The sequence below is a fragment of the Pempheris klunzingeri genome, chromosome 17 (genome assembly GCF_042242105.1).
Source record: "Pempheris klunzingeri isolate RE-2024b chromosome 17, fPemKlu1.hap1, whole genome shotgun sequence".
Classification (NCBI taxonomy): Eukaryota; Metazoa; Chordata; class Actinopteri; order Acropomatiformes; family Pempheridae; genus Pempheris; species Pempheris klunzingeri.
In genome coordinates this window covers 2326309-2348608 of record NC_092028.1, presented here as the reverse complement: position 1 = coordinate 2348608, position 22300 = coordinate 2326309, and the positions used below count along the sequence as shown (strand labels likewise).

General features: G+C 40.5%; 1 protein-coding gene across 1 annotated transcript in view; it reads right to left on the bottom strand.

The window, feature by feature from the left end:
* gsg1l (gsg1-like) overlaps positions 1-22300 on the bottom strand; it is a 29907-nt gene extending 7607 nt beyond the window's left edge. Inside the window, exons 1-3 of the mRNA XM_070848371.1 lie at positions 21985-22300; positions 8729-8776; positions 432-584 (exon numbers count right to left, since the gene is read on the bottom strand). Of these exons, the coding sequence (XP_070704472.1) occupies positions 432-584; positions 8729-8776; positions 21985-22273 (490 nt within the window). The 5' untranslated portion in view covers positions 22274-22300. The remainder of the gene's footprint in view (positions 1-431; positions 585-8728; positions 8777-21984) is intronic.

Genomic DNA, 22300 nt, shown 5'->3' with positions numbered 1-22300 from the left:
AAGCACACTGTATGGTCTGCTTGTTGGGCCTTCACAGGACCAGCACAGACAGAATGATGTGTCCTCTCTTTTGTTGCTGCTATTTATTGTGCTTATGTGTATTTGAGTCATTTGCTCCTAGTAAATGATTTAAAAACATAGTTTTTGGACCTGCATTGAGTTCCATTGAATCAGGGGACAGATACATAACTCTGTCAGAAAATATAGAACTTTGTGATTTAATAATTCATCCATGAAAAGGCTCGGCCTGGAGAGCTTGTTTGTGTTTTTCTCTTATTTTGTTTTCTGGGTTTGTGTGTCTGAAGCTGCAGCACGTTTCCCCCAGTGGAAAAGCTTTGGGCCAATTTGGCATGTTTACCCTTCACAGCCACCGTAGCAAATAGTCTGAAAAGCCGTCACAGGTTGTCTGTTTTATCAGGCGTCCATCTTACCGGACAGCACGGTGAAGACGGCAGCAAAGGCATTGAGTTTGAGCCCGTCGATGACGTTGCTGGAGTGGAAAAGCTCGAGACACATCAGACTGAAGCCGACCACCAGCAGGAGGATGTAGAGCACCTCCGACACCACCGACAACCACAGCACACCTGCAAACACAACGCACACAGCTGGGTTATACACAGATATACACAAGCTGAAACCCACTCAGAGGCTTTGATGTGGTGCATTTACTGAAGAACTCTTCCCCACCGGTGCGGTGGAGGAGTTTAAAATCTGAAATGAATGCTGCCTCATCTTATATGAAGAGCTACTTGGCTAATGTCAAATTCATAAATTATTTTTAGCCTCTCCAAAATCAAAAGCACAAGAGCGGATCTCCACAAAAGGGAATGGGAATGGATAAAATATTATGTTTCTCTGCTGTAACATAACATTAGCTTGACCAGCTTACCAGCCAAAACTTTTCAAAGGCGAGAACAGCCTTCAGCTGAAGACCGGTCCAGAATGCTGTCACGTTTCAGGGTAATGTCAGAGGCTCTGGCCTGATTTAGCAGTTTTCACTCCAGCAAACCCAGTCCAATCAATACCCAAGATAATATGCACTAAACATGCTCTGCATAATGTTCAGCCTTCGTCATGGCTCAGTTTAAAATGAACCCATTGTAGTCTGTCTGGAGCAGAGACACACACAGAGAGAGGGACCAGTGCTCAAAGGGGAAATACATCAAACTGAATCCAGCAGTGACTTGTGGGATAGTGCCCCTCCTGTTCTCACTACACTTTCCCTTTAGCTCTGTCGCCTCCTCAGTGTTGCTCACTGATATGGAAGTTCGCAGAAAGAAACAGGAGCTCCTGGACTCTCGGGGTCAGGCATTCGACCTGTCAAGCATCTGAAGCTTTCCACTCGGTGCTCAGGGAGAAAAACGTCCGAGGCCTGCTGGGGAACCATGAGCTGAGAAGGTTTAGAAAGACACTGGATTCATTGACCAAACGTGCTTAAAGTTATTATTATTATTACTGTCAAACTTCTAAAAGTCACAAGCTCCTGTACAAATACATCAGCAAAGAGATCTGCCTGAGATCAGCTAATATAGACCTGACCCCGCGTCAAAAGCCTTTTGAGTTTCTAGACCTCTTGATGCTCTGTGCTATCAACCCGTTTATGCTGTGACCAGTGGTGAAAAAGACAAGACGCACCTTTTTTTCCTGAGTTCAAACACCTAAAAGCAGTGAATTGAGCAGAAGTGGTGGAGTAGAAGCAGAGAGCTGCAGAAAATGGAAACACTCCAATAAAACACAAGTACCTCAAAACGGTGTTGAACCGCCGTGGCTCACCCTGATGTTGACTGTTTTAAAATCCAATCCAGAAGCTTTTATCTTGTTCTGCACCACTTGTGACTGAACCTTAAGCTCTAATAATCATCCACCTTGTATCTTTATGTATGTGGTATGTATTTCTCTATTTCCATTGTATTCTTGTCTTTTAAAACGGTCGGTAACTTTCTCTAATGCCTTATGGAAACGCATTTGAACTGCTTTCGGGTATGTCATTTGCTCTACAAGTAAACTTGCCTGTTTTGCACTAAAATGTTGGTGCTGACCTTCCCTCCTGCTCCCTTCATGTGCAGAGACGGATGTGGATATTAGATTTCCCATTCTGATGTTTTTTTTGTCCTCCAGGCACAAACTGAGGGCGGGGACGCTGAATCGTCCCCTCATTTATTTCGTCTTCATTCATTCGTCCCGTGTTCAGTAACCCACAAAGTGCTGATGAATCTTTGGAGAATGATGATACATCTCTCCTCTAACGGCAGGACGTGACACAAAGAGGTCAAAAAAAGGTGAAATGTTTGCTTCTGATATGTCCACAGGAGGAGGGGAGGGTGTGTTTCACATCTGCACACACTGACTGGCTCTTCACTGTGTTGGCGGAGCCCTCTGGTCATACAGGACTGTACACCGAGAGGGGAAAAAAATCCCATCAGAGCAGAGAGAGACATTATGCAGGATGATGAACAGGTTTTACAACCCTACTGTACTCTTCACGCTCTGGAAATGTGAACATTTTTAAAGCTGTGTGGAGTTGTCATCCTGCAACCAAAGCTGCCCTCAGGATCCAATCTCACTACCACAACTCTCCACGTTTCTAATTTCTAACAGGCAGAAGCTCCTCTTGAACCGGTGAGGCTCCCGACGCTGCATTAAGCAGGACTATCTGCTCTGCTCCGCTCTGCTGCGGATGCAGATGAGTTGAAAGTGCGACCTCAGGGCTGAGTTTTCAATTTGAACATCAGTAAGTTCAGAGGAGCAACAGGGTCCCTGAACAGCCCAAATTGATCACTAATTTTGTGTCACACTTCTCTCTAGGCAAGGCAAAGCGAGCTTCTTTCTATTTTCAAAGTGTTTCATATAAGACATTGAGCGTAATAACAGAATATAATGATGTTTTTTTTTTAGGTGCAGCCAAAAATGATATTAAAAGCAATGGCAAAGAGATGTCTTACAGTCAAGGCTCAGATTGTGTAGATGTTTGTTCCAGATCTGTGCAGATCTGTGAAGTTGTGATTTAGCACTAGGAACAATGAGCAGGGCAAGGCCAGTTTATGTGTACAGCACATTTCAAAAACAAGGCCAAGTGCTTTAAAGCATTAAAAGCGGGCTTAGATAGACTGAAACAGGGATGAGATTACAGGAAACAAGAAGAAGGAAAGTTACAGTAGTAGTACAGTGCGTGATATGAATAATTCTTTTTGTTTTAATGAAACGACAAACAAGTCTTCAGCCTTGATTCAAAAGAGCTGAGAGCTGCAGGACAGACAGCAGACAGACAGACAGACAGACGACCTGAGCTGTCTGTAAACTACATGCTGAGAAGAATGAAAAACCTTCACATGAAGTAGCGTCACTACAAGTAATGTGAGACCATGAATGTCTGCATAACATGTCATGGAAATCCATCCAATGGTTGTTAAGATGTCTAACTTTAAATTAAATTCAAGTTCTGTAGTTATTCACTTATTAACTGACAGTTATTCGCCGTCACATCCTGACCAGCTCCTAGTCAGTCAGAAACACTGTTCACACTATAAACCTCACATATACAGTGTTTCTCATGGGATTGTCACAGACAGACAGACAGACAGACAGACAGACAGACAGACAGACAGACAGACAGACAGGCAGACAGACAGGCAGGCAGACAGACAGACAGACAGAGACTGGAGGAAGTTAAAGACTGAGGAGAGGTTTGAGGAATCCACCGTAAAATGGAAAATGAAACAGGAGAGAAGAGAGGAGTGAGAGGGAGAGGATGAGCAGAAAGCTCTGGGGGCATCAGCGATAAAAGCAGCTCTAACCGCTTCACAATGTCAGGGTGCAAAATCAATGTGTCGGCCGCTCACATCGGGACATCTGAAGGAGATACTCCAAACCGTCCCAGCAGCTGAAACCACACAACACAGTGAGCAGGCTGAGCACGTTGTTTTCCTCTCAGCAGCACCGTCCACCACACTGAGATACTTCAGCTACTATTGGGGGAATGACCATAACATTTTGCACAGGCATTCGTGGTCCCCAGGGGATGAATCCTGCTGGCTTTGGGGATCCTCTGACTTTTCATTCAGTGGGATGTTGACAAATATATCTGTACAAGTATTGGATGGATTCCCATCACACGTTATACACACATTCATGTTCCTCTCAGGGTGAACTGTAATAACTTCAGTGACTCCCTGACGACTTCAGGTCAACATTTTAATTCGTCCAGTACTTTAGCTTATGAACAAATACCTGCAAAGATGGCACCAGCCTCAGCACACTGAACTAAGAGGGTGAACATTTAAACACTATACATTACAGACACATACACACAACATTTTCTGTATATTTATATTTCACTTTAATTAGTTTTGTTGGGAACCAAATAACATTTCAGTTAGGTTTCCTTTTTTCTTACTTTGAATTAGTTTTTATTTTCATTTCGGTTAATTACACTGTTTTTGAACACCTAGTTTTAGTTAATTATAATAACTGTAGCTTGTGCAAGGAGCTGGTTAATCTTTATTTGATTATGGTCATTCCAATAAAGCAAATCTGAACTTGAATTTGAAAAAAAGGATGACCTGCAACTAAAATCTTGTTCCAGCTGTGTACATGAATAAAATGTTATACTTCACTGATTATCAGGACATCTTAGATCTGGGTTTTAATGAAGGTGCGTATCGCTCTGATAGACCAACCTCACTCTGGTTTCTCATTAGCTGCAGCTTTAATATCCAACAAGTCGATGGAAACAAATTCCAGAAATATGAAATGCCTGTAAGGCAAACTCACAATGCAGCACTATTGACCAAAATAATTTTCTCCCCTGATCCCGTCTAAGTAAACATGAATCAGAAGACGGAGCAGACTGAGACTTCATTAAAGTGAAGACGGCAAATAAAACGTGCTTTGAGGGACTCAACCAGCAGGACTGATAACAGGAAGGAAGGAGCTCATCGGACCGAGACTCATCTCAAATAATTACATCTTTAATTACCAGCATATATGTGTGTGTGTGTGTGTGTGTGTGTGTGTGTGTGCATGTTTTGTGTCAGCAATGCATGATGCCAGTTACATCAGGGTTTCTTAAAACTTCTTCATGTCGAGAAGGCAGATTTAATCAGATTTCAACCCAAAAGGAGCCTCAGTGAATTATTATTGATTAAATGATTTAGTGCTGGATTTATAATCAGATGAGACATTTGAATACACTGAGGTAATTAAATGAGGGCTTCAACTAATGATAAATGTGAAAACTTCTTAATATTCAAAATAATTTTCAGATTAATCAATTAATTATTCCACTTTAAAAAAATGTCCAAAAATTGTCCAAACTAAAGAGTTCAAGCTAAAACTCTCCAAATTGATTCATTTTAACTGTTAGAAATCATTTGGATTCACTTAACAACATGAAACAGAAAAGGATCTAATCTCCCTGTCACAGATGAACTAGTTGTGGTCTGTAAATGAAATAAAATATTGTTTTTCATGCATGTCTGTGGTTTAATTGGATTGTGGTCTACTGACATCTTGTTTCTTATTGTTCATTATCTGGATTTTATGCAGTAAAATAATAATAATAAAACCAAACCAGAGCTAAAAGGAGAGTTGTAAGTATTTGACTTGCATTGATCGTGTGGGAACACACACCTCTCCAGTGGGATGATCAGGCAGCTCGGTATCTTCTGGGTAAAAAGGCAGCACATTGAGTTTAAAGATCACTATGCTGCCTCAAGTGGCAAAACAAATCAGTTAATGCAGATCTAGAAATGCAGATAAATGAATAAAACAGATAGAGTGTTGTCCACTCGAGTGACATGACGTAGCAGTGACTGAACAGTTAAATGAATACATGTAAAACTAAGAAAAAAAGAGTGTGGTTGGTGGCTGGTCAGACATTTACGGCTCTACTTTGCCCTCAGTGACCACCGTGTTTTAAAAGTCCTGTCTGGATCTGACTGGGGGGCAGCTGTGTGTTATAAAACACAGCAGTAAGCGTGTAGGGCTGGAAAGAAGGCAGATTAACATATTGTATCCTTGCGTGAGAGGCAAGGTCGCCCCGCTCAATACATCATATGATCCGCCACTGCACCGTGCAACGCTCCTGCTCTTCTTCCAGATGGCATTAACAGATGAAACCATCAGAGAACTTTCATTATTAACTCACTGCTCTGCATGAAACAGCGAATTAGAGGCTACGCCCACATGCACCAAAATATTCCCTTTCTTCTGGACGCTAAAATATTCCTTTTATGAGCTGCATGACATAAACACCATGTGCTGTTAGAAATAATCTGCTCTTATTTGCAGATAGGGGGAATCTGGAGGAGGGAACTGAGATGTTCCCTCATTATCCAGCACCTGATACACTGAAGTGTACTTTAAAAAAACAACTAAAGACAAGATGTCAGGCCAAACATATTTTGTTGAATTACTGATAAAAAACATGATATGGTAGCAATAAAAAGCGTAGGAAATGAAGACCCGCTGATTTGTTATGAAGAAAATGTAAATTCCCTTTATGATTAAGAACAAAACTGACATATATTGACTGTACAGGGTCAACACAGTCTCCTGAGGGGAAATCAATTATTCATGAGGGTATAAATATCAGCTCGAAACACAACTCAGATACCATGATGAGAAGAGGGCCTGTGTCCCACTGATGCAGGAAACATACATAGTGATTTGCTTTTGAAAACTTTGGTTTTGGCTAAAATCTGGAGGCTTCGTCCTCATTTCTGTCTCCTATAACTTCCATAAATCAAAAATGACAGCATGCCGGAGAAGACAGAGCTTGTTTCATATCAATTAATACATGTCACTTTGTCTCCTCTGCCTCCTCCGTCAGTATAATCACAATGAAAGGCTCAGGATGTTTCAAATGAAGTGCTTGTGAAAACGTCTAAGAGCTTCTTGAACAACCTTTCCAATGACAGAATGAGGGCTCACGTCCACGGAGTTTTGTTAAGGTACAAAACGGTCTATCAGGTACTTTGCATGGTTACTGGTCCTGGTCAGGTTTGTGGTGGTGAGATTCTTTACTCCTTCTAACATCATGGGCCCTAAATGATCTATAGCACTAAGGTGCATGGTGCAGTTGTATTTAGGGCGTGTTTTGCTGGTCAAACGACGCACAATCTGAAAGTGTTCAGCTAACTTGCAGAGTATGTTTTCTAGTTGGGTGAGATCAGCATCGGATCACTGCACACAAGCCGCTCCAGAATTTATTTGTGAATGGACCAAGACCACGAGAGTCTGCATGGTTGACTTGTACCAAGGGGAAACCAAACTAGTGTCAGATTCAACTGGAACAAATAAGCAATGCAGCTTTAAAAATGCACATCGACGCAGTTGATTTAACCTCTTAAAACTCCAGCTGACCCCAACCCTTCTGAAACCATCCAGGTCAATGAGGCCTCATGCATTTATGTTACAAGGGTTATGGTTAGGAGGCTAAAGAGGTGAAAGACTTTCATTTTGACATTTTTACGATTAATTAATTTTTTTTAACTTTTGATAGGATGCTTTATCATCAGAGGAGTTTTATACTGATTTTTACTTCCTTGGGATGTGCTGTTCCTCTCCTGACCTCAGTCCTTAACCCTCATCATGTTTTATCACTGTAAAGCTGTGTGAGGCAAATTTTTCCTGCGGGTGAATTATACACAAAGTCAGTGTTAAGACATGAACAGAAGACATGAGTGATTTTTTTTTAATTTGTGTACCATGCGAGTTACAAAATATTCAATGTTTCCCAGAAATAGCTTCAGTGAATGTAGGTGCTGGTGTTAGCAGCACCTGGAGCCACTCGACACGCCACAGAGGGACTGAGGGAAACATTCTGAAAGTGTTTGTCTGTTACTTGATTCTAGCTTTCGGTTGTACTTCACTATGAAGCAAGTTAGCACAAGCACTCGCCCCAGTTAGCGGAGGCAGCACAAGCACAAACAGACATAAATGATCAAACAATCAAACTCAGCCAATGTTCGCTTTGCCTCTGGTGGATCCAGAACAGCTCGACTATGACAACAAAACCATAACGAAGCTCTCATTTCTTATTTCGGCCCTGACCAAGTTGTTTCGGTGCCTAAACCTAACCAAACTATTGCATTGCATTGAAACATTATTTCATGGCTCAATTTGGAGAGTTTGTAACCGTGTGTGTGTGTGTGTGTGACTTTGGTGCAGGAGAACAGTCAGCACTTGTTTCTTTTATCATGACCGTCATCTCTGGATGACCTTCACCAATTATTTTTTTTTAACCCAAACCACTATCTGTCTTCTTAATTTGAGTTTCATCTGAAACTGTCACCTTTTGTTTTGGAGCTGATGTGCTGAAGTCATTACCCACGTCCTTGGTTTCATTTACATTAAGGACACGTCACACTATGTCTTTTATAATTAGACGTCCTCACAGCACAACGCAAAACTACCCACCACTGCAGCAGCATCTGTCTCGTCTTATCTGGATATCCATTTGATCATAAAACGCAGTGTCTATATTTGTATGTAGAAGTAGTAGGTGATAGTGAGCCAATAGATGAGAGAGGTTTATTTATGAGAGCAGGCAAATGTGGCTTAATATTGTTAATAGTTTTCTTAGAACTCCTAACAAACACAGAACCAGTCCAGGAAAGAGATGTTTATACATCTCTGTTTTGTTTCTTCCACTGTTTTCCCTGGGCCTGACGAACAGGTGGGAAGCGGTAGGGAGCGGTTGCGAAGCCTAATGACGGTCATTACTCACCTCTCTCCGACGCCGGGGCCAGATCAATGAAGCTCCGACACTTCTCACCTGAGAGAGACAGGGGACAGCGGGTGAGGGGGTGGGGATGGGTGGGTGAAGGGGAGATGTAGAGAAGGATTTAAAGAGGAAAAGAGATGAAGGATGCAAGGTGAAATGGGCTGGGAATGAAGCAGAGAGGGGAGGATGAGAAAGGGGAGGGAGGGTAGACGGGGAGGGGGGCAAGGGGAGACGATAAGGTGATTAATGAGGAGGAGAAAAGGATGAAAGGGTGAAAAATAATACACAAGGTGAAGAGAAAAGGATCAAATGAGCATTAGTGTCAGTGTGTCAAACTGATAACACAAAGTAATAATGCTTCAGGAAAACAGTGACACAACGAGCCAGTGACGCCTGAACGCCACTCAGCTCTTATTCCTCTAGTCACTGCTAATACTACTGCTAATACTAAGACTAATACTAATACTATGACTAATACCAATACTACTACTGCTACTGCTAATACTAAGACTAATACTAAGACTAATACTAATACTAATACTACTACTGCTACTGCTACTGCTAATACTACTGCTACTGCTAATACTAAGACTAAGACTATGACTAATACTAATACTACTACTGCTACTGCTACTGCTAATACTAAGACTAATACTAAGACTAATACTATGACTATGACTAATACCAATACTACTACTGCTACTGCTACTGCTAATACTAAGACTAATGCTAATACTAATACTACTGCTACTGCTAATACTAAGACTAATACTAATACTACTGCTACTGCTAATACTAAGACTAATACTAAGACTAAGACTAATATTAATACTATGACTAATACCAATACTACTACTGCTACTGCTACTGCTACTGCTACTGCTACTGCTACTGCTAATACTAAGACTAATACTAATACTAATACCAATACTACTACTGCTACTGCTAATACTAAGACTAATACTAATACTAAGACTAATACTAATACTACTGCTACTGCTAATACTAATACTAATACTATGACTAATACTAATACTAATACTAATACTAAGACTAATACTAATACTATGACTATGACTAATACCAATACTACTACTACTACTGCTACTGCTAATACTAAGACTAAGACTAATACTAATACTAATACTAATACTACTGCTACTGCTAATACTAAGACTAATACTAATACTAATGCTACTGCTACTGCTAATACTAAGACTAATACTAATACTAATACTAATACTACTGCTATGACTAATACTAATACTAATACTAATACTACTGCTATGACTAATACTAATACTAAGACTAATACTAATACTAATACTACTGCTACTGCTAATACTAAGACTAATACTAATACTAATACTAATACTACTGCTATGACTAATACTAATACTAATACTATGACTAATACCAATACTACTACTGCTACTGCTACTGCTAATACTAATACTAATACTAATACCAATACTAAGACTAATAGCTACTAAAATTAATACTATGACTAATACTAATACTACTACTACTACTGCTACTGCTAATACTACTGCTACTGCTAATACTAATACTATGACTAATACCAATACTACTACTGCTACTGCTACTGCTAATACTAATACTAATACTAATACCAATACTAAGACTAATAGCTACTAAAATTAATACTATGACTAATACTACTAACACTAATACTACTACTAATACTATGACTACTACTACTACTACTAGTACTAATACTACTAGTACTAATACTACTAATACTAATACTATGACTAATACTAATAGTGCTAATACTAATAGTACTAATACTAATACTAATACTATGACTAATACTACTGCTAATACTACTGCTACTACTAATACTATGACTACTAATACTACTAATACTAATACAACTACTACTGCTACTACTAATACTACTACTACTAATACTACTGCTACTGCTAATAATACTGCTATATAACATTACACCATTACAAGATGCACTGAAAACTGAAAAGCAAAATGTACTTGAAGTACCAAAGTAAAAGTACTCATAGTTCAGTAAAACAGCAGTAGTAATAACAGAGTGTGTTATTTGGTTGAGCTGAAGCAAATTGTAACAGTTTTCTATAATGTTGGGTGGTTAAATCTTCATACTTCACTTCATATTTCAGATATATATTCATTTCAGTACATTTATTTTATAAGGTACAGCTTTTGAATAAATGTACTGTAGTTAAAAAGAACAATATTTCTCATTCAAATTTAGGAAGTTCAAGGGTAGAGTAGTACACCGTAGAATACTGAAGAAAAGCACAGTTAACTTTGAATTGTACTTAAGGACAGTATTTGATTAAATGCATGTGTTCCACTTATAATAAAATAATATATATAATAATATAATAAAAAAGCCATGACACTAGAGCTACAGTGATGTACAGTAAACCTCACACATTTTCATATTGTTATGAACTTGTTTATATTCAGGGGGTTTACAGACTTTGTCCTGTATTCACACCTATTACATGCACAGCTCTACTTAATGGTGACTTTATTGTATTGTTCTCACATATCTCACATTGTACCAGTACAATATCCATGTGGTGTAACTGTGTTGCATAGTGCAGTATCATCTTGGCTTTCATCACATTTCCTTCTGGCACACTCAAGCTGCAGAGAGTTGGTGGGACCCTGCAGGTCACAGATCAGCGGCTACAACACGAGCCATAACTCAGCCTCTGCAGTGTCACAGGCAGCAGGCAGGCCATCCATAACCAGCCTGAGCAGCCGTACGCACTGAACCTCCAGCCTGGCGCTGGATGAAGATGCTCTGGATACGGAGGATAATCTAAGTTTCAGACTTAAAATAGACTTGAAGTGAAAGTTGAACTGAAACAGAGATGTTATTCCTGCTGTTTACCAGCCTCTGTCTGCTTTATACGACTTCAGATGCAGTCCTACAGTCTCCATTCTGTGTCATCGTTCCACACTACAAACAAATCAGGGGGAGGTTTTGAGAATCTGGTGCTTCATATGCCAGAAAACTGACATAACACATGTGCTGATAAGAAGCTCCAGGAAGAAAAACAACAACAAAATAAAACAAAAAATAAATCTTTAGAGAGATTTTCCTCTCTCTCTGTGCTCTTTCACATTGGCATTCCAAATTCACAGATTAAATCAGATCTGTTGGCTCTTGAGCTGTTTGTGCAAAGCAATAATGCGTCGTTCACATCACACGTGTATGGGATGGAAGGTAGAGATGAGATAACTTTATTAAAGCTGAGGACGAGGGAAACAGTAGTTGCAGTACAAAGGAGGACAGAGTGAAAAGATGAAAAATGAAATATTAATAAGGTACAAATCCAAAAAGGTAAACAGTAAGGATCACTCTTCAGAAAACAAAAGAAGGAATCCTTTGTGGCTTGGATGTCGACATTTTCCGCCTTGTGTATTTTTGGATTTTGTGTTTACCTTTTTGTTAGATTTGCACCTTTATTGACAGTTTACATTCTGCACTCTGTGCATCTGCACTAATTCACACTCTGTGTTCTTAAGCAGCCACTTATGTATGCCAAGGTAAAGTGATGAAGAGCATGTCAAATGATTATTCACCTGTCATGTCACATGTGCCCTACTTTTCAACTACTTTTCAGAGCATTTCAACCAAAACTAGACCACAATGGTTCTGCTCCGAGCTGGTGGAAGTGGAGAGGTTCGTTAGATAGCACCAAGAGTCCAAAGGTCCTGAACAGACTTTCTCTCCTCCTTATTAGTGTTGTTATTAGCATCATCATTATTATCTTTAATATTATGGACTATTATTCATTGATTTTGAAGCACTTTGGGCAGTGTGTTTGTATGAAAGCTGCTATAAAAATAATGACGAGTGGTACAGTAGGTGAGTTTGCACAGTGTGTGTGACTGAAACCTAAATGACACTCAAGTAAACCACGTTGAACCATCTGATGTAAGCAAGTACATTTACCTTCTACTTCTTCTCAGAGGGAACATTCACAACATTTATCTGACAGCTTAAGTCACTCAAAACATTTAAACAGTTTTAAAAATGTGTTTTGTCATAAATTAAACAGCAATTTTGATTGTTTATGATGTGAAAACAGCTTCACAAAACATGAGGATTTGCAGCTTTTCCAGTCCTATTGAGTACTTTTACTTTAGATACTTGAAGTCAATTTGTGATTAAACTTTTACTTTTGAATATTTTCTATACTTTTGACATGTAACATAGTATTTCTACAGTGCGGCATTAGTACTTTTACTTAAATAAAGGTTCTGAATGCTTCCCACGACTGCTAAAAACTAAAAATGATATAAAATGATCATAAACTTGGCAAAAAGTTGGTCTGTGACTTCCCTGTTAGAAATGCTGCACGTTACCTGCAGAGCACCTCATCTGAGGCAGTTATAATTCATGTCTTCTAAGGTTAAAACTCGAGGGAAGTGAGGAGAAAGAGTCGAGGAAATAGACGAATGTGTTCATGACATGGTGAGCTGCAGTAAAAAGTGCCACAGCTAAAAGGTGAGCAGCACAGCGTCTGATTAGGACATGAATCTAAAATGTAATTAAAGAGCAAGCGGGCTTGTCTGTGACCTGATGACAGCACTAACTAACAGCACAATCAGTATTCCAACACCTTCCCACTGCACACAGGAGACGACGATCATCTAAAATGTCAATTAACCAAAACTCCCAGCCGTCCCGTGTCCAGTCTTTCAGGTGGGAATGGAAGAGGTTCATGTTTAAGTGGCTTCAGGTGGTTTCAGAATTCTTTCTCTTGTATTTTTGCTCACAGTCTCAAGTCTCACTCTCACACCTCTCATTCATTATTCCAGCAGCCCTGCATTCTGTTTAATCAGTGATCCGACGTCATTTGGGGCTAATTGCAGCTGTAATGAGTATGAATGGTTTTGTGAGGCAGTGGCTAATGTACCATTACTGCTACAGTATAGTCGTGGCTCTGTCTGCATTATTCAGCCAGATCTAACGTGACTACGAAGGACCTCTCTCTGTCTGCTGTCTCCTGTCATGTGCCTTGATTTTCTTACACACCATTTACAGGTTTTAAAAGAGAACTCCACTGCTTTGTCAGTGCGGTCCTATAACACAGTCAGACTGATGACTGACAGTGAGAGATATCATCTTTTTCACACCACACATCCTTCTTCCTTGTGAGAATCTGTTGCCTACATTACCCACAATGCAACTCAATCACAGTTTGGGTGTGTTGTGCTAGTAGCTGTTAATGTATCCTGGAGCCTGCAGAAGTCTGGTCAGCTCACTTCTTCCCAACACCACCACACAAAACATTTGTTTTATTTTCAAACTCATGGTCTTCGGCCCAAACCGGCGCTGAGTCAGCATCACACATCGCACGAGCACATTCATCAGACCTCCCTCAGCTTCCTCTGGGGCACTAAAAGCTTCACACTATCGACGGCACACATGCAGTAGCAGGACTGAACTGGGATAATATCTCAGGCTGGGAATCTAATATCAGTCCAGACCAAACTCCACATTCAGCCCACTCACAGCAGACTGTGGATTCTTGGTGTGTTTGAAATATTTATCTGTTTGATCACTTTTAGGTAAAAAAAACTTCCAAAATAGTTAAAAACTCTCAAGTGTCTTCAGCTCAAGAGTTAGTCATTTGGTAAATAAATCAATAGATCAATAAATATTCATACAAATAAATATTCAGGCCACAGAGAATCCTCCTGGTGCTCTCGGTGGTCAGTCCTAATCTGTGCAGTGGTGCTCCACCACACCTGGAAACACACATCATGTGTAGAATAAACCCAACTCTGGTCTGAGACTTCACCTCCGTCCCAGTTTGTTTGGACCCAACATGACCTGAGAACAATCAGGTAACGTGAGCTGGGCTCCTGTCAGTTGATGACTGTCGGTGACTGAAGAAATGCTTTGATGGTTCTAAAGTCATCTATTTATTTCGAAGGCACTGAAGCATTCATTGTATGAACTGCACAGGCAGCCAAATCACATACTGTATGAACTGTATACAAATACTGTCTGCTTTGCTAATCCAGTAAACTAACTGTCAGATGTAAAAATGTGTTTTCTAATTAGAGCTAAGCATAATGAGAAATACTGAAAACAAAGAATCATGTCGATGTTGAATGATTCTGCAGTGCATCCTTCGAGTCCAGTGCCAACTTTCAGGGTCACTGCAGAGTGCTACTTAAATGTTCTTACCAATATCTTATATTCATGTAGCAGTCATTTGTTTGACATAACCATAAAAAGGTTTAGGAGCAGTTGCTCCCAGTAAATACTGTGGTGTCAGATCTGATGTGGCCTGATGAGCTGGGTGTGCTGCAGCGCCCACACTAAGTCCTTCAGGTGAATGAACCATATAAGCAGCTGTTTTGTATTCTTCAAACAATCACAGGATTCAAACTCAATTTCAGGCCTGCAGCTGATTTTTAATATAAAGGAGTTTGAAGTGGTCCTCTGTTAGGCTAAAGCCTCCAAAGGGTAAAGCAGAGCAGGGGACCTGATTTAAATAGTTCTGGATTAGAACGATGATATCGCTCTCATGTTTATACAACACATGAACCTGGAGCCAGCAGCCTGTTAGCTTAGCTTAGCATAAAGACTGGAACCAGAGGGAGACTGCTAGCCTGCCTCTGTCCTAAGAAACATATATAATACACTTATTCTTACACTATGACTGACTCATATTGTCCACTTAACACACCAAATGTCATGAAGGAACCAATAAAACATCAACGGCTGCAGATACTTTAGTAAATCAAACATACTTTTTTCCAAAGACATGAAAGAGGCTGCTGAAAGGTCCAGATAGAGCAGTGTGATGTAAAAGTGAACTTTGTGCAGAATAAAGCCTCTACTTGGAGCCACAGACACTGTTCTCATTACTGCTGTTAAAACAGTATCGAGCTGAGCTGCTTACGATTCTCTTCGCCAGAAACTAGTGATGTAATGAAGTTTGTAAGCCGCACTGGAGTGATCGTGGCGTTTTTTTCTACTTAACCTTTAATTGTCCAGGTGGCCTCGCTGTCAATGCAGATGTGAGCGGGATGATTACACAAAACACTGGCAGATATATTATCACAAACAAAGTCCTGCAGTCTATCTGTTATTACATAATTACACAATATTACATCAATAGTACATATAATTAATCATAATTACAGGAACAAAGGTTAAAATGTTCGGTGAAGTGAGGAGAATCTGTCGTCTCTACACGTCTGACTCAAGTTGTTTAATCATCCCTTTAAATTCTCTCAGTGCGACAATTTTGAAGTCCTTTTCACAGCAGGCTGCCTGTAGAGCAGGCGAGCAGGGACGCAGAGGAGCAGCACAGTGAAACTGATGAATGGAAGCAGTTAAGTTGTCAGCATCAATCAGCCTGACCAGGCTTCAATAACACTGGGACACTGAGAGAAGATGCAGACACAGAAATAAGTTCATGGTGACGCATTAAAACCCAGGATGCAAGTTAACAGGACTTTTTATGGTAACATATCAGGACTTTTGTCTATAAGTTATCTGGATTTTTCATTTGAAGTAAGTTATTGGAACTTTTCCAGGATTTTAGTTGTAAGTTGCTGAGACTTTATTGTAAATTATCTGGACTTTTTATTGTAAGTTATCTGGAGGGTAAGTTATTGGGACTTTTGATTGTGAGTTAATGGAATTGTTTGTTTTCAGTATCCAGACATTAGCATGTAAGTTGTTGGGACATTTGCATTTTAACATTTGACTTAAGCTTATCTGGACTTGTGAGTTGTGAGTGGTTATTGGGACTTTTGCCGATGCAGGAAACCGTCTTGGTTTGTTGCCATAGCTGAAATTCTTAGTCCAGTAAATTCTAAGTCAAAAAATTCTATAATCTTCATTCATTCAATATAAGTTTGTGTTTTTTACAGTGCATGAAGTCAGTGAGTTGTGGGTTTGTTTTTTGCATGTGTTGATCTGAATGAAGACCTTGTTGATTTTGACTCTAAGAAAGAATTACAACACCACTTTTTCTCTCTACAATCTCATGTAAATCATATGAGAACTTTTTTTTCAAACATAATTGTTTGTTGTATTTGTGATCTTTGTGTGAGTTAAACTTTCAATTCTTTAAATTACATTTTTAATAACTTTAAGTAACTTTCCTTATGTAGTGTCAGTAAACTGCTGACAAGCTTGTGTGGAGGCTGCTGTTTATTAGAATTAGCGAGACTCATGTCAGCTGGAGCGTAGAAATGTAAAAATGGACGTACAGTCATTTCTGTGTTTTGCTTATACTTCCAGAAACACAGAGCACCCCTCTAAAATGGACCCTGCTAAAGAAGCAAACTAATAAATAATTACTGTACAGTGTTTGCACATTTTTCAGGCAAGCATAAAAGTTTCCTTTCATCAGGAATAATTAATATATCTTTAATATTTAACAGCCAAACGTCTGGAGCACCAACGGCAGTGATGTGAATAGTTCTGTAAAACTTTAAAAGATTTTTCCGCATCAGGTTGGAGGACAAAATATCACAAACAAAGTTGGCAGGTGCGTCTTCAGGAACCAGCAGGAGAGTTTGTCACAGTGGGAACCAAACCAGGAAGCAGCTTACTGGAAGGAGCGAACAACAATGACCGCTACATAAGCCAATCTGTGGCACAAGAGGGAAGTAGCAGAAGAGAAGGAACATGTTTTAGACCACACCAGTTTGGAAAAAGCAGATAAACTGTATGTGAACAACTGTGATCTGTGGTTGATTTGTAGTGTTAAATGTAAAATTCCTGCAGTTTCCAGTCGCCTTGTCTCTGTGGGAGCAGATTAGTGCTTGTAAGTCCTCCTTAAACTGTAATTAAGTGCTTTTAGTCTGAAATGAAGCATATAAAAAACATTAGAATTCTATTATCTGAAGCATAGCTGTTGTATCTGAAACACTGAGTTGAGGCAGAAGGCAGGAGGTAAACCCTGGTTACCCCTGTGCTTTGCCCCCCCCCCCCATGAACAAAGGTGAATGATATAATCACATCATAAACTGTCCCTTCACACCAACACCTGCTTCAACTTTGCTCACTTTCAGTTTGATCTCTAAATGAGGTGATTTAGATGTTTTTTTATTCTCTAACAATATTTTGATGCTAATACCTTCTCTATAACTAAGGTATTCTTAATATTACCTCTGCTGACTGGAGTGATGGACCAACACATGGACCACAGTGGTCCTGAGCACGTTTGGAACTTAATGAATGTTAATCAGCGTTGGCTGGCGGCTCAGTGCGTCTATCATCTCCTCAGCTGTCGCTCTCTTCCACTCTTAAAGGAAACATTCGCTTTTTTGATCCATCAAGGCAAACAGCAGCAGCAGGAGCAGGAGTGTGAAGTCAGAGAGGAAGAATGAACCAGAGGGAGGGAGCCACACCGTAAAATATCAATTAACAAAAGTCTGTGCTCAGTGATTTATGTGACGTCAGAACCGTCTTTATCCCACAGCTCCAGAAACACCAAACAGTGATGAAGACACTGAAGAATGTTGTATACATGAGGCCTGACGCGTTCTTCATGTTTATTTGTTCTGAAATGAACGTTTTCATCAAAACATTGTGGACTGTGTGAACGCACAGGATTAAAACTCAAAAACCTGAAACATATGAGAGGATTTTACTTTATAACAATGGAAATATGGAGAAGAATCATCAAAATCCCAGTAAAATCACTTTCCAAATCACAGACTGGATGTAAAATCCATAAGCCTCTGCTCTGTAAAATTAATTTCATCATCCTCATCGCGGTCTTCATCATTAGGGTGTAATAAACCACGCCATCCAGAGGTCTGGGAATACTGTATCACTCCAAACAGAGTCCACACATGTAAACAAATAAAGTATTTATACTCGCTTTAAGAAAACAGCTGAATAGAACATTGAGGTAAGCAGGAAATAACCATGTTTTCTCCTGGTGGGCTTTCCTGTAGAGCCCCTCACACACCAGCAGGGAGAGAGAAGGACACACAGCACAATCACCACGTGTAATTATTTCAGTTTTACAGCTTTGTAGCATTTTGAGGAAATTGTTGTTGAGAGGCCTCGTACTCCCACACAGGCGTGGTGAGGTGACAGAGCTACGGTGCAGGTGGTGCATGAGCTGAATGTTCCTCAGGTGAGAGTCACACAGCAGCATGCGGTGGAGATACTGTGATTAAAGTGATCATCTGGTGATATGTCATGGAAGGTAAATGTCTGTTAAGTCACTATCTATCTCTAGATCAGGTAACACGAAGGGGAAACATAGGAGCCTGTCGCCCTGATGAGTCCTGATGAACTGTGTGTCCGTGGCCTCATATTGTCCGTGAGAGAGGGAGAGGCAGAGCTTTCTCTGGTCTCAGCTAGTGTTGGGAGTAAACGGCTGAACCAACAAAGAAAAGATCGATGACTGTGAAACAAAGTGCAAAGAACCTTAAACAAATTTGATGTTCAGATGAAGACAAACGAACATCAGAGGAGAAAAAGCACCAGCGTGAGAGAAGAAGAGGGACTGAGGGGAGATACAGATGTGGCTTTTCTCTTTGTTCGGCACTGCTAATGTTTGTGAATACATGTGCAACAAGCTATATGGAACATACATTTGTGTCGTTCACTTTGCTGGTGCACATTTAAACATTAAACATTAAACAATCCAAACTATATGACTCATTTTACCAAAAAGAACGACGGCCGGTGAGCCAATCAGGCACCGTCTGCTCAGTTGTTTTATATTGACAGGACGTGAGGGGAGACAGAGCTGGGAACTGACAAACACAACCGAGCTCTGACTGGACACGAATGAAGCAACCACACAGTCGAGCTATGACCCCCCCCAGAACCACCAGGGCACCAACATACACTGTGGCCTCTTTGAAAGAGAGAACATTTGACCTTTTTGCAGAAATATAAGTGTGATCAACATTCATTTCACAGATCCCCACTGACATAAATGAACAAACATGAGCAACAGTTTCCAGCCTGTGAACGAGCCGTCGGCCTGCTCACAACTGGGTGTGATTACATACAATCATTCATACATACATCTCTCTGTTTGTCCACACAGGATACTTTCTTTTTTTTTTTACAATTGGCACTTGAAGTGATAAACGCACTTCCAAATGAAACTCTACTTTTTTGCTTTTTCAAAATGAATCAAAATGTTGACAAAGAGGATCATAATGAAATTATATCTGAAAAAAATCAAATCATGCTCCAAAGCTACACTAAAAGTAAAATCAGGTTTGAATTTCAATAAAAGTTAGCTTGTTGATTATTAGTTAATGCTGTATTCATCTGATGGAGCAGAACATCTCAGGTCTCACCTGTGATTTGTTCGACCTGAAGCATCTTTGTAGGTTTTAGGTTTGTTCTCTCGTCTTAAGCGTAATACAGTGAGTGTGGTGGACTGTAAGCGCTGCAGAAACCCGTCTGAACACAACAGTATTGGTGCTAAATGCTTCAGACTGAAGCTGCTGCTGCCTCTGCAGGTGTAGGCTGGGTGGAGGAGCCTCGTCTGAAATGGAGCACACTGGCCACCAGATAGCCAACTTGTTGTTTGGACAAGAGCATCTGCTAAATAAATGTGATGTAATACAGCTAAAACAATTGTCTTTATGCTTGAGCTGTGGCTCGTGGACTTAATAAAATCAACAGTTTTTGTCACGCTAGTTCCAATCCACGATTTCACACAAGCACCTGCAAGCCTCTGCAACTAGGTTTGGGTCATTGGTCTGTGGGAACCCTCCTCTACCACCTGCTCCAAAAACACACTGGCCACCGGGTAGCCAAGACAAGAACAAACCAGAAACGCCCCACAGCCCTGCTCTGTTCCTGAGGGTTTGGTTCATCCTCTGAGGAGCACAACGTCTTTCCAGTTTTAAACGTCTTTCACGACCCTAAACTGGTCCGAACACACAGCTTTAACTCATCTGTCTCACACACACACAGTTTCTTATTCCCTTTATCTCTGTCTGTCCCACTAAGCTGTTTATTTACTCTCATATGCTGCCAAAACACGTCTTAACACACACACGCACACACACACACACACACACACACACACACACACACACACACACACACCACTTATTCTCTCCTCTCTCTCTGGCTGCAGTAGATGAATGTTCAGCTTCATCCTCTCAGATGGACAAAATAACAGAAACACTTACAGTCTAATGGACCATCACAGATTGAACTTGGAGCATTCAATGTGTATTAATTAATCCGCTGCTGAAAATAGTCCCAAACAAATGCACTATTTTCTCCTGTTAGTTTAAAAGAAACTACAGCGAGCGGCTGTTTTATGAAATATTACAGAGCCTGTTCAAAAAAATGAAAGTATATATTTATATAAGTGTCTTAAGGAGCTTGGAGCTGAGAGCCAGAGACAGGAAGTGAGAAAGTACTGAGACAAACACTAACACAGTAAGAAAAATACTGAATCTGAAATATTATATTGATTAAACATATGGAAAAGAACTGCAAGGAGTATTTTCATTTTCGGTGAATCTGATCATTGTTTTTCTGATTAATCGATTGTTTAGTCTGTAGTAGTGAAACATCACGTTTCCCAAAGTCAAAGGTGACGGTCTGACATTGTACTGTTGTCTGACTAACAATCCAAAACTAAAGAATATTCACTTTATTATAATGTAAGACAAAAGAGAAGAAGAGAGCCTGAGAACTTTTGGTATTTCTGCTTTAAAAACGACAAATTATCAATTACCGTTACGGCCAGTTCATTGTATGACCACCAACTCTAAGAAGAAGAGAGAGTGTCACTAACATTATACATCCAGTCATCCTCTCCAGGTTCACTGTCTACAGCGCACAGGGCTCAGGGCACCTTAAACCTGCTGAGCATGTCTGATCAACGGGCTAAAACAAAACTAAATAAACTACACGAACTGAAATTCTATCCATTTTACGCACAGATTTTTCTTTTGAGCGTAAAAATGTCCGGGCTGACCCGTGAGCCTCAGTCACTCAGGAGGAAGAGTTCACAGAACCATAGGTGCTCTGATTTAAGAGCATTTAAAAGAAACTGAACTTCTGGAGACAAGAGCAACAGCTGCTGACGGACAGGACGCTGCAGCACTCAAAGTAAATCAGTTATATAGACACAATTATTATCAGCTCTGGTATCCAGAAAGTCTTCATCTTTTTCTTGGTAAGTGCCAGATCAGCCCTAAACTCGCTTGATTTCTAATGTAACGACCTCTGGACTGATGTCTGACTGACTGATGCCCACCTGCCTCGTGGATGTTCTCCTCGCAGGAGTACCAGATGCCGGTGTGGAAGCGGCGGAAGAGGAAGCGGTCGTCCCCGGTCTCCCAGCTGTAGTGCACCTTGTTCTGGTCCGTCTCGTTCACGCCGTAGTCGATGCAGTTGTGGCGCCGCTGCTTGCTGCAGTTCGGCTTGGGGACGCGCTGGGTGCCCTCGCACCAGTACGTGGTGATGAAGGCGGTGGTGGAGAAGAACAAGGCCACCAGGTTCAGACCCACCGACAGCAGCGCGCGACATTTCCGCGTCGTCTTCATGATCTCCGCGACCCCGCAGGAGGCGAG